The 15,385-nt window shown below is 36.2% G+C and overlaps 1 protein-coding gene across 1 annotated transcript; it reads right to left on the bottom strand.

The window, feature by feature from the left end:
• Nucleotides 1-203: 203 nt before the first annotated feature.
• LOC118848241 (eukaryotic translation initiation factor 1-like) lies at nucleotides 204-714 on the bottom strand. The gene has a single exon (XM_036757057.1). It carries the CDS (start codon nucleotides 697-699, stop codon nucleotides 358-360), a length of 342 nt encoding a protein of 113 aa, XP_036612952.1. The 5' UTR covers nucleotides 700-714; the 3' UTR covers nucleotides 204-357.
• Between the last annotated feature and the right edge of the window lie 14,671 nt (nucleotides 715-15,385).

Here is a 15,385-nt window from a genome sequence, read left to right as displayed (position 1 = left end):
CTACCAAGCCTGGATCCCATAGCTAACATTCTCAATACTGCGTCTTTTACACTTTGGAATCACATTTCGCCTTTAACTGTTGCTCTGTCTGCCATGCCAATGTCCAACACTGGTTTATCCACCACCAACCAATTTTTTTTTTGTTTTTTACTGTACTTACTGCCCAGAGATTTTTTTTTTATGGCTCTTTTCAGTTTATTACATGAATGAGTTACACTGGTCCAAGTTAAACAGCGGACCCCAAATGGTTACATTATACAAGCTGTGAGGTTTTTAAACTTGTGACAAGGGACAGAAGGGAATTTTTCTACTCATTGCAAGGAAATCCTCACTTAAACTTCAGTGAGCCACAAGCACTTAAAACCCATGAACCTTCAGCTGGTCGTCCTTAGCCAGTCCAATCTCGACGAGGAACTGGCATATGTTCTTGCGCTGGTCACCCTGTAGCTGAATTACTTCTCCATATTCTGGATGCTCAATTACAGTACCATTGCAGGCAAATTTCTTCTCAAATGCCTTCACTAGTTTCTTTTTATCGTAATCATCAGCGATCCACTGGACAGTAGTGAGGGTCTTCCTGCCGTTTCTCTGTTGAATTCTTATATGGATACAATCCTCAGTCCCAGCAGGAAGCAGGTCATCACCCTTACTTGCATCAGCAAAGGGGTCGAAAGAGGGGAGGTTCTGGATAGCGGACATACGATACGATTCCTTTTCCTCGGTGGAAGCGGCCTGCGGAAGGCGGTGGCGGGAGAAGGCGCGCGGGGGGGACGGAGCGTCGGGAAGCGAGGGGGCTCGAGGGGGAGGCTGCTGAGTCCTCGGCGGCGGCCCAGTGACTGGGGCTGCCCAGAGATTTTTAATAAAGTTATAAAGATTGCCAGCTGTTCGACCTTCTTGCGATCTAATACCAATCTGGTTCTCATTGCGGGGTAAGCTTCTTTTTGTTCCTCTTTAGTAACTACCTATTGCATTATCTTCTAGGCATCCTAAACCTTTTCCACATCATTCAAATCCACTGTCCTACCACTTCACTCTTGAAAATAACATGAACTTCTTATTTAGCAATAAAATCAAAGCCGTTTTAATGAATTCTCTCATATTCTCCTATTCCTGTCTGTCAACACATCAGTATTTAGATGGGCTGTGTGTAACATCCATTGTATTGATAAAATTGTTACACAACACTGCTTAGCCATCCTCAGTGATCTTTGAAAAACTGGTGAATGGGATGGAGATGGTACAGTACTAAAGATAAACAAATGCCGCAATTAAAAAACAAACATGAAAAGAAAAAGGAAGGAGAAAAAAAGAAAAGAAAGAAGCAAGGAAATAAAAAGCAAGGGAGGGAGGATGGAAAAGGGAAAGAAAAAATAGAGTCCTTAATGTACTGGTTGGTTAGCATCTCATTAGATCCTAGAAAAATTCGGTAACATGTTGTTAAATGGATGATTTATAAGCATTTATAATGAGAAGCTGTGATCACTAACCACTAGCATGGCTTCATCTAGAACAGGAGATGCCAAATTAACCTCATTTTCTTCTTTTGAAAACTAGACTAAAAGCTAAGAGGAATGTGTTATTTGATATAATCTCTCAAGTAGTATTCATGAACAAGGTGGACCAACAGAGTTATACAATACTAGAGTTATGTGCATTTGTGATTTATTCAATTTCTAAACCAAAAAAATGTTTTCAATGGATTACTGCCAATCTGAATAGAAATCTCTAATGAAGTGTCCTAAGGAGCTATCTTGGACCCTTCTCAGTTCTATATTTTTATTAATAAATTAGAGGAAGTCAAAGATAAATGCTTATAAAATATGAAAATAACTCAAATTTTGGAGGGATTATCTTGAAAATGAATCACAGAGGAAGGATTCAAAAGCATGTTGATAAACTAGTTTAATGGACCCAGTCTCATAAAGTAGATTTTTAAAAAAAAAACTTAGGTGTATGGTTTTACTGCTAAAAGGAAATTCCCATGAGGAAACTCTCTTTACCAATGAATGAATTAATCAATGTGCTACAGGGTGTCCCTAAAGTCTGGACACATAGGAAGAGTGCATATTTTCAAGAAATGAATGAAATTTTCAAAAAGATTTTGTTTAGTTGGAATATTAACAGACATTAACCCCCCTTGACTTCTTTTTCTGGGGTACGCTAAAGGAGAAGGTGTACTCAATGAAAATCACAGATGCAACACACTTGATTGAATGCATAAAGAGTGAATGCTCTAAAATTGATGGCAATGTAGAGTTATTGCATCGTGTTCATGTGAATCTTGCAAAGCACATCAACCTGTGCATCACAAATGATGGAAATCATATTGAAAATGTTATTTGTTAATATTCCAATTAAATAAAATGTTATTGAAAATTTCATTCATTTCTTGAAAATATGCATTTTTGCCTATGTGTCCAGACTTTAGGAACACCTTGATTCTTACTTAGGAACACACTCTGATTCTTAAAGATTTACCTGGGGCATTGAAAATTTAAATGGAGCTTTTTTAGGGTCACACAACCAGTATGTGTCAAAAGTGGGCCTTGAAATCAGATCTTCAAAATTTTAAGTCCATATATATCCATTATATCATATTGCTCCCTATAATTGCATATAGATGTTAAGTTCCACTATCCTATACTTAGGATTAAAATTAAATCATCTTGGTTTTCATATTGAAGATGTATCACACACAAACATACACACTTTCAGTAATCAACTAGTAAACATGAAGAAATATTAAAAATAATTATAATGTAAGTCAATCTGAGTCAATTGTGTGACATGGTGATTACATATAAGCTAATGTAATCTTTGGCTTCATTAAGAAAGGTATAGTGACCAAAATAAAAATTATGACCAGATAACTTCTGCAGTACAATATTGTTTCTTAGTGTCATATTTTAAGGACAGCTACAGTTTGGAATAAGTCTAGAGGCAGGCAACCAGCATAATGGGAGTTGAGAATTATGTATGATTCGAGAAATATTTGGAAGAATTGATTATTCTGAACTTGGAGCAAATCTAGAGGAGAGGGCAAAATACTTTGAATTCAAGTATTTAAAGTATTATCATGTCTTCTAGGCCAGAGACAGAGCAAAATCAATGAGTAGAAGTTGCAGAGAGAGATTTCACCTTGATGTAAGCTAAAAACAAAAACCAAACCAACCAACCGAGCAAAAAACCCACCAAAAACAACAACAACAACAACAACAAACACCTGAAAGATGAGAACCATTCACAAGTTGAATAGACTACTTTGGAGCTAGGGGCTTTCCCATTTCTGGACGATTTTCATGTAGAAGACCAATGACCACTTGCCATTAATGTTGCAAAAGAGATTCCTGTTAAGGTATGAACTAGTGATTTCTTATCTTTCAACTTTGAGATAAATGCTCAAGGTATACTTCTTGATTGATTGAGATCTTCTGGTGATGTGAAATCTGGAAGGTATGTGTCTCTAATGATTCTAGTGTTTCACTGTACATATCTTCCTTTTTGACATCTCAAAAGCTTTTTGTATCTTTACCCATCCTTTCCTCCTTTCTTCCTCATTTCCTTGAGTTCGTCTTCTCTTGTGCCCCCCTTGAGCTATTAATAGTGCTAATCTTGTTCTCTTCCCCCCCCCCATTATACTGACATGGTCCAAAAATTAATTGTTTTTACATGTTACCTTCACTTTTCCTATTGCTATTAACTTTGAAAACCCTTACAACCATTCCTTTTTTTAGAAGGCAGAGTAAGTAAAACATTTATTTAGACTCCAGAGGATAAAATCCCAAGCCCAACAACTCCAGTTTGATATAGCAGTGATTATATTCCAAAACCAGTAAACCCACCTCAATGCAGCAACAAGGAAATTATAACACAGTATTATAGTGAGGAACCAGGTCATCCTGTAACCCTCCCTACTGCTAGGGCCTTCTTGTAAACAGTTACTCATGAATCCTAACTCTCTGCTCAGAACTCTCTTCTGCAGCTCTGTCAATGCTGGCTCTCTCAATATCTGCTCCTCAGTGCCCTCTTGATGTCTGCTGCCTCAATGTCTTCTTGATGCCTTTTTCTCAATTCTGTTTCCCTTCAGTTCTGCTTCTCTTCAGTTCTGCCCCTCTTCAATTCTTTTTCTCTCACATTCTAGGTTCTCCTTATATACAGTCCTAGCCAGTATCTGATTGGCTAGAACTCAGGTCTCTGATCCCCTGAATTCATGATTGACTAGAACTCAGTGCACATGCCATTGGCTCTGGTCTTAACAACAAGCTTAGATCCCTGAGGGCTTCATGTTGCAAATCAGCTTAGTGCATGGTGAGTAGAAGCTCTAGGCCTACTTACAAAGATATAATCAAGCTTTCCCACCTAGCCCCACCTGAGGCCTATTCAATGGGTGGGGAAGATCTTCAATCACATTAATACTACACTTACTTCAGACCCTGCCATCTTGGCTCCTGGAATTCCTAGAAAAACTACTTTTAAGTAATAAAGAAGCAACAGTACCTCTATACTCTGCCCTAGTCATCTTGGGAAATCTCATATATATAAATAATTCTGAATGCTATAGCATAAAAGGACATTAATAAGCAAATGAGCATCCAGAAGAGTGCAAATTGGATGTCAAAGGACCTTGATTTCATAAGGATTGGTTGAAGGATCCTCAAAGTCCAACTGGAGAAGAGATGACTTAGGGGAAACATGAGAATAGTCTTCAAGTGTTTGAAAGGCTGTTATGTGGAAGAGGGATTAAATTTGTTGTTTGTCCTGGAAGACAAAACCAGGATCAATGGTTCAAGGAGTAAAGAAGCAAATTTAACTACAATGTCAAGAAAAAAACAAAAACAAAATCTTCCAACAATTAGCCTTATCAAAAGAGGAATGGGCAGTCTTAAGTAGTCATGTCAAGAGGTTTCTTATCACTGAAGAACTGGTTGAGTAATTGTCAGGCGTGTTAAAATGGAGATTCCTTTCAAGCAGATATTGGAGTAGGAAGATGCCATGGTCTCTTCTTGTACTTCTGTGTGACCTTTGGCAAACCACTTAATCTCTTCAGTCCTCAATTTCTTCATCTGATGTTGATACTTAGCAGATAATTGAAGAGTCATCTCCATGGTCACATTGATCATGTAGTATTCTAGAAAAGGGGAAAAATATTCCTTTTCACAACGTTATTATTATTAAGAAGCACCATGTCATCACAGATATACCACTTAGGTTGGAGTCAGGAAGGCCTGGGTTCAAATCCTGTCTCTGCTGCGAGACCATAAGAGCAGTACTGCATTGGAGAGCACAGAGACGTGAGTCCGTTCAGCAGGAAGGGAATGCTTCAAGATACCTTTCTCGAAGTGGGGTACTTATACTTTTGTTGTGGGTCCCTTCCCTGCAGCAGGATGATTTACAGCATAGCTATCACATGTCTGCTCTCTTTCCCTCAGCTCAACTGTCATAACTGCTCTCTCCAACCTTTCCCTTTTTCAACAACAGTATTGGAAGTGCTTTGTAAAAAGGTAACTAGTGACATATTTTTTTATTATTATAAACTTGATAGACATCAACAAGCAGAGACATTTCTTATACATAGGACAAAAATAGAAGATTGCATACCAAACTGTGAATCTACCATCTGTCACGCATATGTTTTAAAGTATGTATCAACTTTAACATGACAGTACTACACTAGTCTTTTTGTCTGTGTTGCCTTCTGAGTGGTCTTCTGGTCAACAAATCCAAAAGCCTTTATTTCCACACTTATTTTACTTTTAAAGCCTCATTTCACCCTCAGTCTTCTTGATCTCTGTGCTATTTGGGGGGGGAGGGCAAATGATGATCCTCATTCCTTTTAGAAACTCTGTATGCCCATGACGTCCACGTACCACTTTAGCTCTTGTAGATGTATGATTAATATGTTACTCCAGTTAGATACTGAGGAGGCTAACAGCTAGTGTCATCATTTATATACGATGCCAATCAGATGCTGTGTAGTTGTATAGCAATAACTTGCTTGTTTCCCCTTCTCCAATCTATTTTGCACTCTGCTACTAGGTTATTTTTCCTAAACCACCAATTTTCTGGTGGTACCTTCTCAAACACTTTGACATCTCTTCGTTTGTTTATAGAATAGTGTCTAACCTTCTCAGAATAAGGGAAGATAATACTAAAGAAAATGTTTGAGCTAAGACTGTGGAAGGCTTTGTTGCACAGCTGAGTATGAACTTGAAACTACAGTGGGGAGTCATTGAAGGTTTTTGACCTGGGGAATTTCATAATCAAAATTTTAATTTGGGGAGATTTTTCTACTATTGCTGAGCATAATGGACTGAAATGAGAAAGGCCTAGGGTTAGGAAATTGAATTTAGGAATATTCTGTAATAATCCCTATTTCACATGATAATGATAAAAATTCACATTAAAGGTTTGTAAAATATATTCCTCACAATAACCCTGTGATGTGGTTATCAAAAATATTGTTTTCCCTATCTGCCTTTTGGATTATGCTAAGTTTTCTTTAAAAATAATTGCAATAGTTTTTGAGAATTATTAGCTAATGGCACTAAAGGTCAGGCTATCAACATAACTTCTGTGTGCCCTAAGCACAAAAACCAACCCACGAGGGGCCAAGGGTTTGTTTTTCTTCACACTTCTGAAAAGAAATTCAACATGGCAAACACCAAGAACACAAAGGCAGGCATCTAATAAAATGTTTCACGTGAAATTTGAATAGAGTTCTTTGGATGCTAAGTCCCATGTTCTGTCTACTATTCTATGAGGTCTGTCAAAATGATAAGTACTTATATTAAGGTGGTACTATTGGCAATGGAAAGGAAGGAACAGATTCAAATCACGTATCAATAAGTGCTTAAATGACTTTTAGTCTATAGTAGAGAGTTGAAGAAAGGGGATACTAATAAAGACTGAAATAATCAGGAAAAGCTTATAAAAGAGATGATATTTGAATTTGTAAAAAGGTGTAGGATTTAGCAGAGGAGTGAAGTGAAGTGCTAAATCTTAATGAAGGCCTAGAGAGAGATATGAGTATGGCATGAATATGTGATCATGAGGAAACCAAACCAGGAGTATGAGAGTGTAGGATGGGTCTCATGAGTTATGTGGAATAATTCTGCAAGGTAAAATATAGCAGGATATTGATGAATCTTGAAATTCATACAAAGGATATACACACATATACATATGTATATATAAATATGCATATATACATACATATATAATTTCACAAGATATGGTGAGGGAAAGTAAAATTTAAATAAAATGAATGTCACTTGGACAGTGATATTTATTGCTATGGAGTAGGATTGAAGTCAAGAGCCTACAACAGTAATAGGAAATCATGAAGACCTGGACTAGGAATATACATATACATATATACATACACACGTACAAAAACACATATGCATATTTACATATTGTAATGGCAAGCAAAGTGAGACTTTTTGCTTTTTTTTGTTTTGGAGCTCTTCTCAGCCCTAAAGCAATCAAGTGCCTTTGATTGAGTCTTGCCTTTGCTTAAATAAATAGTCTTTGATTGAATCAAGAGTCCTTTATTAGAAACAGTATATATTCTCTGAGATTAGCATTTTGCTTTGGGGTTTACTCACTGGAAGAGTATTCCTGTGATTTGGCCAGACAAGACTCTTAGCAGCTGTTAAGGAGCCCCCCAGCTTTGAAAACCCAGAAGTTGGTTCTTCTCTCTCTGGTAACTATTTATGTATTGCTATGGTCATACAGTTAGAAGCCTGTCTGTTGATTTGTGTTATTTTCTCTGTTTGTAATTTCTGTTTGTGTTTTCTCTGAAGTTCGGGGTACTGACTTTTCCCCCTGAACTAAATGAATGATATACGTATGTTTAATTACAGTAAGATTGTTAACCCCTTAAAGTTGCTTTCCTTAGAAAAGCACATCAAAGATCTCGTGCTAGCAGCCATCCTGTGTGCTGATGTTATTGACCTTACACTTACACAGCAGCTGCAAGCAACATTGTTGTTACAAGACGGCATAGTTGGCAGGATCTGCAAATTAAAAGGAAAGTATAGGGTTTGGGGGCACTGGGATAGTGGTTGGATGTTTCCCAGTTATTAGGTTGCTCTTTATACTTGTGGTGTCTATGGTTCTGTGTAGCCCCAGAAGCATCAGTGGCTTGAAGGAAAACAGGCAAGTAGCAGTGATGGAAGCAGTTTCCCAGGTGCCTAGAGCAGGGCCCTTGGGAGATACCCTCTCCTTCCCCCATCCTATTCTACTAGCACTCCAGAGGAGACAGGCCAGAGCAGTGGCTTTGTGAGGAAATCAAGCAGAGGCTTGGGGTAGCTTGGGATGGCCAGAGCTAGGGCTCGAGTGGATTAGCACAGCTCTGGACTACACTGGAGGGGTAGATGCCCTGAAAGGGTATTGTATTCAGAAGCCAGACCAGAGCAGAGAGATCTTGGAATGATGCCCTGCAGCAATAGTGGAGAGCTGCCTTCATACCAACCCATCAGGAGCAGAAAACTGCCTAGGAGCTGACATTTGTGAGGAGAGAGCAAAAGCAGAGAGCTGCTTGCATCAGGACTCAGGCAGAAGCCAGGAGCAGCTGGTTCCTGTGGGAGGAGGAGAAACCTCAGAGCTCAGAATTCAGCCCTGGGACAAGATAAAAACTTTGCAGCAAGGCACTATCTATGGACCTAGCATCAATCAAATTCTGGATGCCAGCTTGCTAAAGAACTGACCTCTTGAATAAGACTCTTGACCTCTTGGGACAGGGACAGCTCTACATCCAATTTCAGCAGGAGTAAGCTACAGAGGACAAGACTTTTGCCCCTTACCGCAAGGTTTTGAGCCCCATTTGTTCAAAGGGGGATTATGACATTGTTCTGTATACCTATTTTGTGTCATCCCTATTATACTGTTATACTGTTATGGTGTTATTGACACCAGTTACACTGAAATTTCCATTGACCTATGTAATGGATAAACAAAATCTAGGGGCCAAAGAGTGAGCCATGTGGCCACTTTGTTAATCAGCTGCTATATTATGTAGGTTGTAAATGTGAAGCTCATGATATGTTTATTTTGGGGGGATTTTGTTGTACTTAAGAAATGTTAGTACCAATTCAGATACAAGTTGCCTATGTAATGGCCATGAAAGATCTTGGGGCAGAATGTAATGTTAATGTAATTAAAGATCTTCCCCACCTATTAATCCCATTAATAGGTCTCAGGTGGAGGTAGTTAAGGGAAGATTGATTAGGAAAGGCTTATTTGTGGTAAGGCCCACACCCTTTTGCTAATTAGGTCAGAAAAGGTGGTACAGCCTTGGGCCCTAAAAAGGATATATATACTCTGAGGGTAGCTCTCAGCACTACAAGGTCTCTCAGAACTTCAAGCTCTCAGAACTGCTGGAAGAGAGGATGCAGGCAAGCAAGCAGACAACTAGGATTTGTGAGTAAGTGTTTATGGGAAAGTGCCAGCAGAGGGGAAGGTTACAGGATGGCTTGGCTCCCTGCTGGGATATTGTGTTTTAATTTCCTTGCTGTTATAATAAAATGGACTTCCTGGTTTTGGGATACAATTGCTGCTATGTTGAATTGGAGTTATTGTTTTGGGGATTTGATCCTCTGGTGTCTGAATAAATGTTTCACTTCTTCTGCCTTCTATACGGGGAGTCTCATATTCTGTGGTACAGAACTATACAGGCATATTCATGTTCACTATCAATATTGTGACGCTTGTCTTACAGATACATTCATATGTATATACTTTATGTAAAGAAGGGTAGAGTCCATCTTGTCCAAACCAATCATTTTACAGATGAAAAAATGGAGTCCTAGGAAGGTTGCTTACTGCCACATACAAAGAAAAGTATGATCTGAATCTAGATCCTATGACTCCAGAGTCTGTGGCCTTTCCATTGTAAAATGCTATAGCACTAGAGACAATATAGAGAAAGGATAGATAGGAGAGTCCTACTGTAAGCCCTGCACCTAAGCAGGTTGGAGCTTGTATAGTTTCTCATCTCTAGGACAAGCATGTTTCTGCTACCAAATACAGGCCAAAAAACAAAAGCTGATTGGTTTATTAGCCTTCAGTCAAGGTTGTTTTGTCATTTGATATCCCCTTTATCTGGAGAATAAGACATAACTGCTTCTCCCAATGGTCGTGACTGTACATGCATATTAGAGTTAAAAGCATTCCTAAAGTAATGCAGTCTATTTATTGCCAAAATATTAGACTAATTTATATTCATTTATACAGAAAGTAGGACACACTTGACAGCTATTAATCCATACAGTAATTAGCATTAGCTTTGCAAGCTGCAGATAATATAAAAAGCTTATGCTGTGATATAAAATTTTTCAATGGATCATAATTAGCACACAACCTCAGTTTCTGATTATTCATTTTTATTTGATTGTTTTAGAGGTTGTGGCTAATTATTGTAAATGAATATAAATTATTGATATTGTATGTGAAGGGGCTGAGGAAAGAATGATAATTTTGGCATTGTTATTTTTCTCTTATATTTTAGTTAACATTTTAAAAACGAGGCCATTGTTATTGTAATTTCCTCCCTTTTAGATTAAAGGATAAAATGCAATATCTTTGGCTACTTTTTCGGAATTTTGAAAAAAACAATATCTTTTCTGGTATATTGAATATTGCTTTAAATTCTGTATTTAATAAACCTTAAATTTTGGGGAATGTCCTTATGATATCATTATTTGCTAACTGTTGTGCACTAACCATAAAAAGCCTAAGAAATATTATTGTTTAATGTTTTCTCAATTATAGTCAAATTGTAACATTTTTGGTTATTCACTAAAGGACAAAGAAAATAGGTTTAAATCTTGAGGGGACCTTAGAGGTCATTTAGTATGACCACTTCATTTTACAGATGAAGAAACTGAGACCTGAAGAGGTAAAGTGACATCATTGAGGTCATGCAGCTTATATATGACAGAGCAAAATTTTAAACTTAGTTCTTCTGTATCTAAAACCAGCAGTCATTCTACTGTACCACACTGCTTCTCCTATTGAATCAGCATGGTAGGGTAGAATGGGAAATGACTCTGGAATTAGAGGATATGAATTCAAATCCTGTCCCTGATACTCCCCTTGTGACCTCAGTTTCCTTACTAAAAATGACGGTGTTGTATTAGATTGCTTCTGAAATCCCTTGCTGCTCTAGATCTATGATCATGTGATGTAATTATTATGGTTAAATAATACTAAAAGCATACATAAATTCATAGTATTGTTTTTATGCACATTTATCTATTAGTTCCTATATTTAGACAGGCAGGTGGAGAGACAGGTATTTCCTAGATTCAAGGACAACTCAACTTTAGCTGAATATTAGCAATATTTAAAATTAGAGTTTCTGGAACTTACAAAATGGTAATATCTTGTTTTTGCAAAAAGGGCCTACAAAACGCCATACCTCAGGTTCATTATATCTGTTGATAAGAGCATAATGTTAATGATTCAGGGTGTCAGGTTCAATTCCACTGTGGATAAATTAACTTCAGCCTGTTCCATAGGCACAAATAGTATTCACATTCTCAGTCCAACATTTAAGAAAGAAATGAACAAGTGATCATGTCATTGGTCAGAAATTAGGCTCATGAAGGAACTCTGAAAGAATAAAATTACAAAAAATAGATAATCTGTATTATGTGAAATCGGATAGCTTTTCCATAAACAACATTAATCTAATGAGATTAAGAAGGAAAAGAGGTTGACTAGGGAATTTTTTGGGGGGGGTAGATTCATGACTTTTATTACTTTCAATGTTTTTTTTAGTTCTATAATATGTAATTCTTTGGTAATACACTTGATGTCAGTGAATAAACAAATTAACTTACTTAGTATTTTAATTTTTTTCCTGTATGGGCTCAACCTATCAATTGGTTGACTCTTGCAGCTCTATGAAAATTCAATGCAATAAATGAATGAGTGAAATGAAATGCGTGTGTCTGTGTGAGTGCAGATTAGTAAGCCCTCCTTTAGTCACCCGATAAGCACCAAGGTAAAGGTTACTTGTTCATGCATGTCAACTCTTCACATTCTTTTCCTTAATAGTTAGGTCTCTATTTCTATAAAGAATGTTTTCTAGTTGAATTAAAATATTTTGCAATTCCCACAAGTGTCTGATTAAGTAGACCCACAATTATCTTATATATTCCATAGTTATTTTAAATGAAATTTCTCTTTCAGTCTTGCCTGCTGAGTTATGCTTGTTACACACAGAAAATTTAATGTTTTATGTGACTTTAGGACCTACAACTTTGTTGAAGTTATTAATTTTTAATTTTTTTGAACTGAATCACAAATTCTTGAAGTAAATCATTGTGTAAGCTGCAAAAAGCAATGGACTTATTTGGTAGTTGCCAGTGCTTATTCCCTCAATTAATTTTTCTTGTTTTCTTGTTATTTCTAGCTACCGTTTTTAGCATTATATAAAATAATAGAGGTGATATTAGATACGTTGGCTTTTCCTACCCAGTATTTTATTGGAAAGGTTTATTTCATCCCCTTAAAATATAATGCTGATCTTTGGATTTCCACAGATTCTTTACACAAATGGTTCTTCTGTGGTGTCAAAATATAAGTTTTTTTTTCTATACTTATTGATATAATCACATGATTTTTGTTGCCTTATTATTACTATGGTCTATGATATTGATAGTTTTCCTAAAATTTAACTAATCATTCATTATTGCTATAAATCCCATGCAGTTATGGAGTGCAATTTCTGATTTTATTGTCCCTGATTGACAGAGTATTACCATATTTGTCCCATAAAAGGAATTTGGTATGAACTCTTCTGTTTATTATTATTATTATCATTATTTTGAATACAGCTTGTATAATATTAGAACAAATTATTCTTTGATAGAATTCATTTGTAAATCCATATGGAGCCAGTTTTTGTTTCCTTTTGCTCTTTTCATTTCCCCCACTGAAACTGAGTTTATTTAAAATATCTATTGTTCTATTAATCTGGATGTTTCATATTTTTGGTAAATATCCATTTTTAATGGTTAGTTTTATTAATTTATATTGAGCAAAATAATTTCTAATGATTTCTTTTGGTTCTAGAATTTTTTTTTTTTTTTTAACGAGAACCGATCACAGTTTATTCAGCCCACGGGCTGCATTCTTTCAGTTCGGAAGCCAGTCATTCTGCCCACTGGGTCTCTGTCTCTCTCTTTTTTCTCCACACACTTAATCTAACATAAGCTTGGGGAAATCGAAAAGAACTTGCAACCGTGCACACAATCTGTGGTCATGTACAAAACATGATCAAAGGCGCTACTCTGGGTTTTCATTAGAAGATGAGGTATGTGTATGCTCACTTCCCCATCAATGTTGTTATTCAAGAGAATGGCTCACTTGTTGAAATTAGAAATTTCTTGGGTGAAAAATATATCCGAAGAGTGCACATGAGACCAGGTGTTGCTTGTGCTGTTTCTGAAGCCCAAAATGATGAGTTAATTCTTGAAGGAAATGATATTGAACTTGTTTCAAACTCAGCTACCCTGATCCAACAGGCCACAACAGTCAAAAACAAGGATATCAGAAAATTTTTGGATGGCATCTATGTTTCTAAAAAGGACACAGTGCAACAAGCTGATGAATAAATTGGAAAAGATGCCAAAGGCCGTGTCCTGAGGAGTCAACACTTATTCAGATGTCAAAATAAAAATACTTTTTGTCAACAAAAAAAATTACAGCTCAATGTCCTCAAAGGAGGTAGGCTTAACATTTTCATTTTGATACTGTTATTTGGGTTTTACATTTTCTTTTTTTTTAAATCAGAGTAGCTAAATGATTTATCTATTTAACACTTTTTCTTCAAAAATTATTTCTAGTTTAGTTTTTTAATTGAAAGAGATTTTTTTTTTGTTTTAAATTTCCTGGGCACCTATTTGATTTTCAAATATCGTTTTTGGAGTTTAGCTTTTTTTCCTTTTTTATTCCCCAACTCATTTATTTTTCTCTGTTCTTCTGATAAATATGTTTAGAGATAAATACTTTCTCCTTTTATTCCATATAATTTCATTGCATTGTGGTTAATAAAAATGTTTATTATTTCTATTTTTCTATTTGTGAAGTTTTTATGCCCTAATATATTGTCAACTTTTATAAAACAGCCATACACAGCTGAGAAATATAGGTACTCCTATCTCCATCACATAATTGACAGATGTATATCATAAATACATTTTCTAAAACTGTCTTCAGACCCTTAGCTTCTTTTTTGTCTACATTTGTCAAAGGATTAAAGGGGTACATTGAGATCATCCACTGTTGCAATTATACTACTTCTCTCCAAAACATTTAACTTTTTCCCTAAGTATTTAGCTGTGAAATAATTCATTGAATACATGATTTAAACTGATACTAATTATTGCCTATGACATCCATATAGTATCGTTTCTTTTTTTTCTTTTTTAATGAAGTCATTTTCTTGCTGCATTGCTTGTGATCATGATTGCTACTTTTGCCTTTTTCATTTCAGCTTAAACATAGAACATTTCATTTCAGACGCTGATTTTAACTCTATGGATCTTCGTTTTTCAAGTACATTTCTTTAAAACAACATATCATTGGATTTTTCTTTCTAATCCATTCTGTGATCCTCTTTCATTTTATGAGTGAGTTCCTCCCATTCACAGCTGTAGTTATTTATTATGTATTTGCCTCTGTTCTATTCTCTTATAATTTTCCTTTCCTTGATTCTCATCCCTTATTTATAAAATAGAAGGGGAAGATGAGTGGAAGGAATGTGCTCAGCTTAAATGCTCTATGCTTGATGCAATATGGTTCTGCTTCTCTTCTCTTTCCTTCAAGCAGAGCTTAATTACAATTCCTTTTCCTTTATTTCCTTTTAAACCTCTCTTTGGGATCTTCCCTCAGTGGTAAGAGTTTGCTTTAATTGTAACTAATGTCTCCCCAAATCTATACTTTTGCATATTCTCCCCTCTCCATTTTCTTTCTTATTTTCCTGCTAAGTGAAATACATTTCAGCACCTAAAGGTGTTGGAGCCTGTCTGCTGATTTGTGTTATTTCGCTCTGTTTATATAATTTCTGTTTATGTTTTCTCTGATGTTCAGGGTGCTGATTTTTCCCCTTGAACTAAGTGAATGATACATGTATTTTTATATAAAGTAAGATTGTTAACCCCTTAAAGTTGTTTTCCTTAGAAAATCAGATCAAAGAACCTGTGCTAGTAGACCTCCTGTGTGCTGGTGTTATTGGCCTTATACAGCCACAGTAGCAACAAGTAGCACTGTGGTTACAAAAGGTATGTACCTATTTTTCCTTTACTTGACCAGTTAAGACAAAAATGAGTTTCAAATGTTTCCTACTTTCCTCACAACTTCCTCCTTGTTTGTA

Source organism: Trichosurus vulpecula, chromosome 4, assembly GCF_011100635.1.
Source record: "Trichosurus vulpecula isolate mTriVul1 chromosome 4, mTriVul1.pri, whole genome shotgun sequence".
Lineage (NCBI taxonomy): Eukaryota > Metazoa > Chordata > Mammalia > Diprotodontia > Phalangeridae > Trichosurus > Trichosurus vulpecula.
This window is presented reverse-complemented; position numbering and strand designations above follow the sequence as displayed.

Excerpts from the sequence above, each read along its gene's own strand:
- LOC118848241 (XM_036757057.1), bottom strand. The coding sequence starts at position 699 with ATGTCCGCTATCCAGAACCTCCCCTCTTTCGACCCCTTTGCTGATGCA.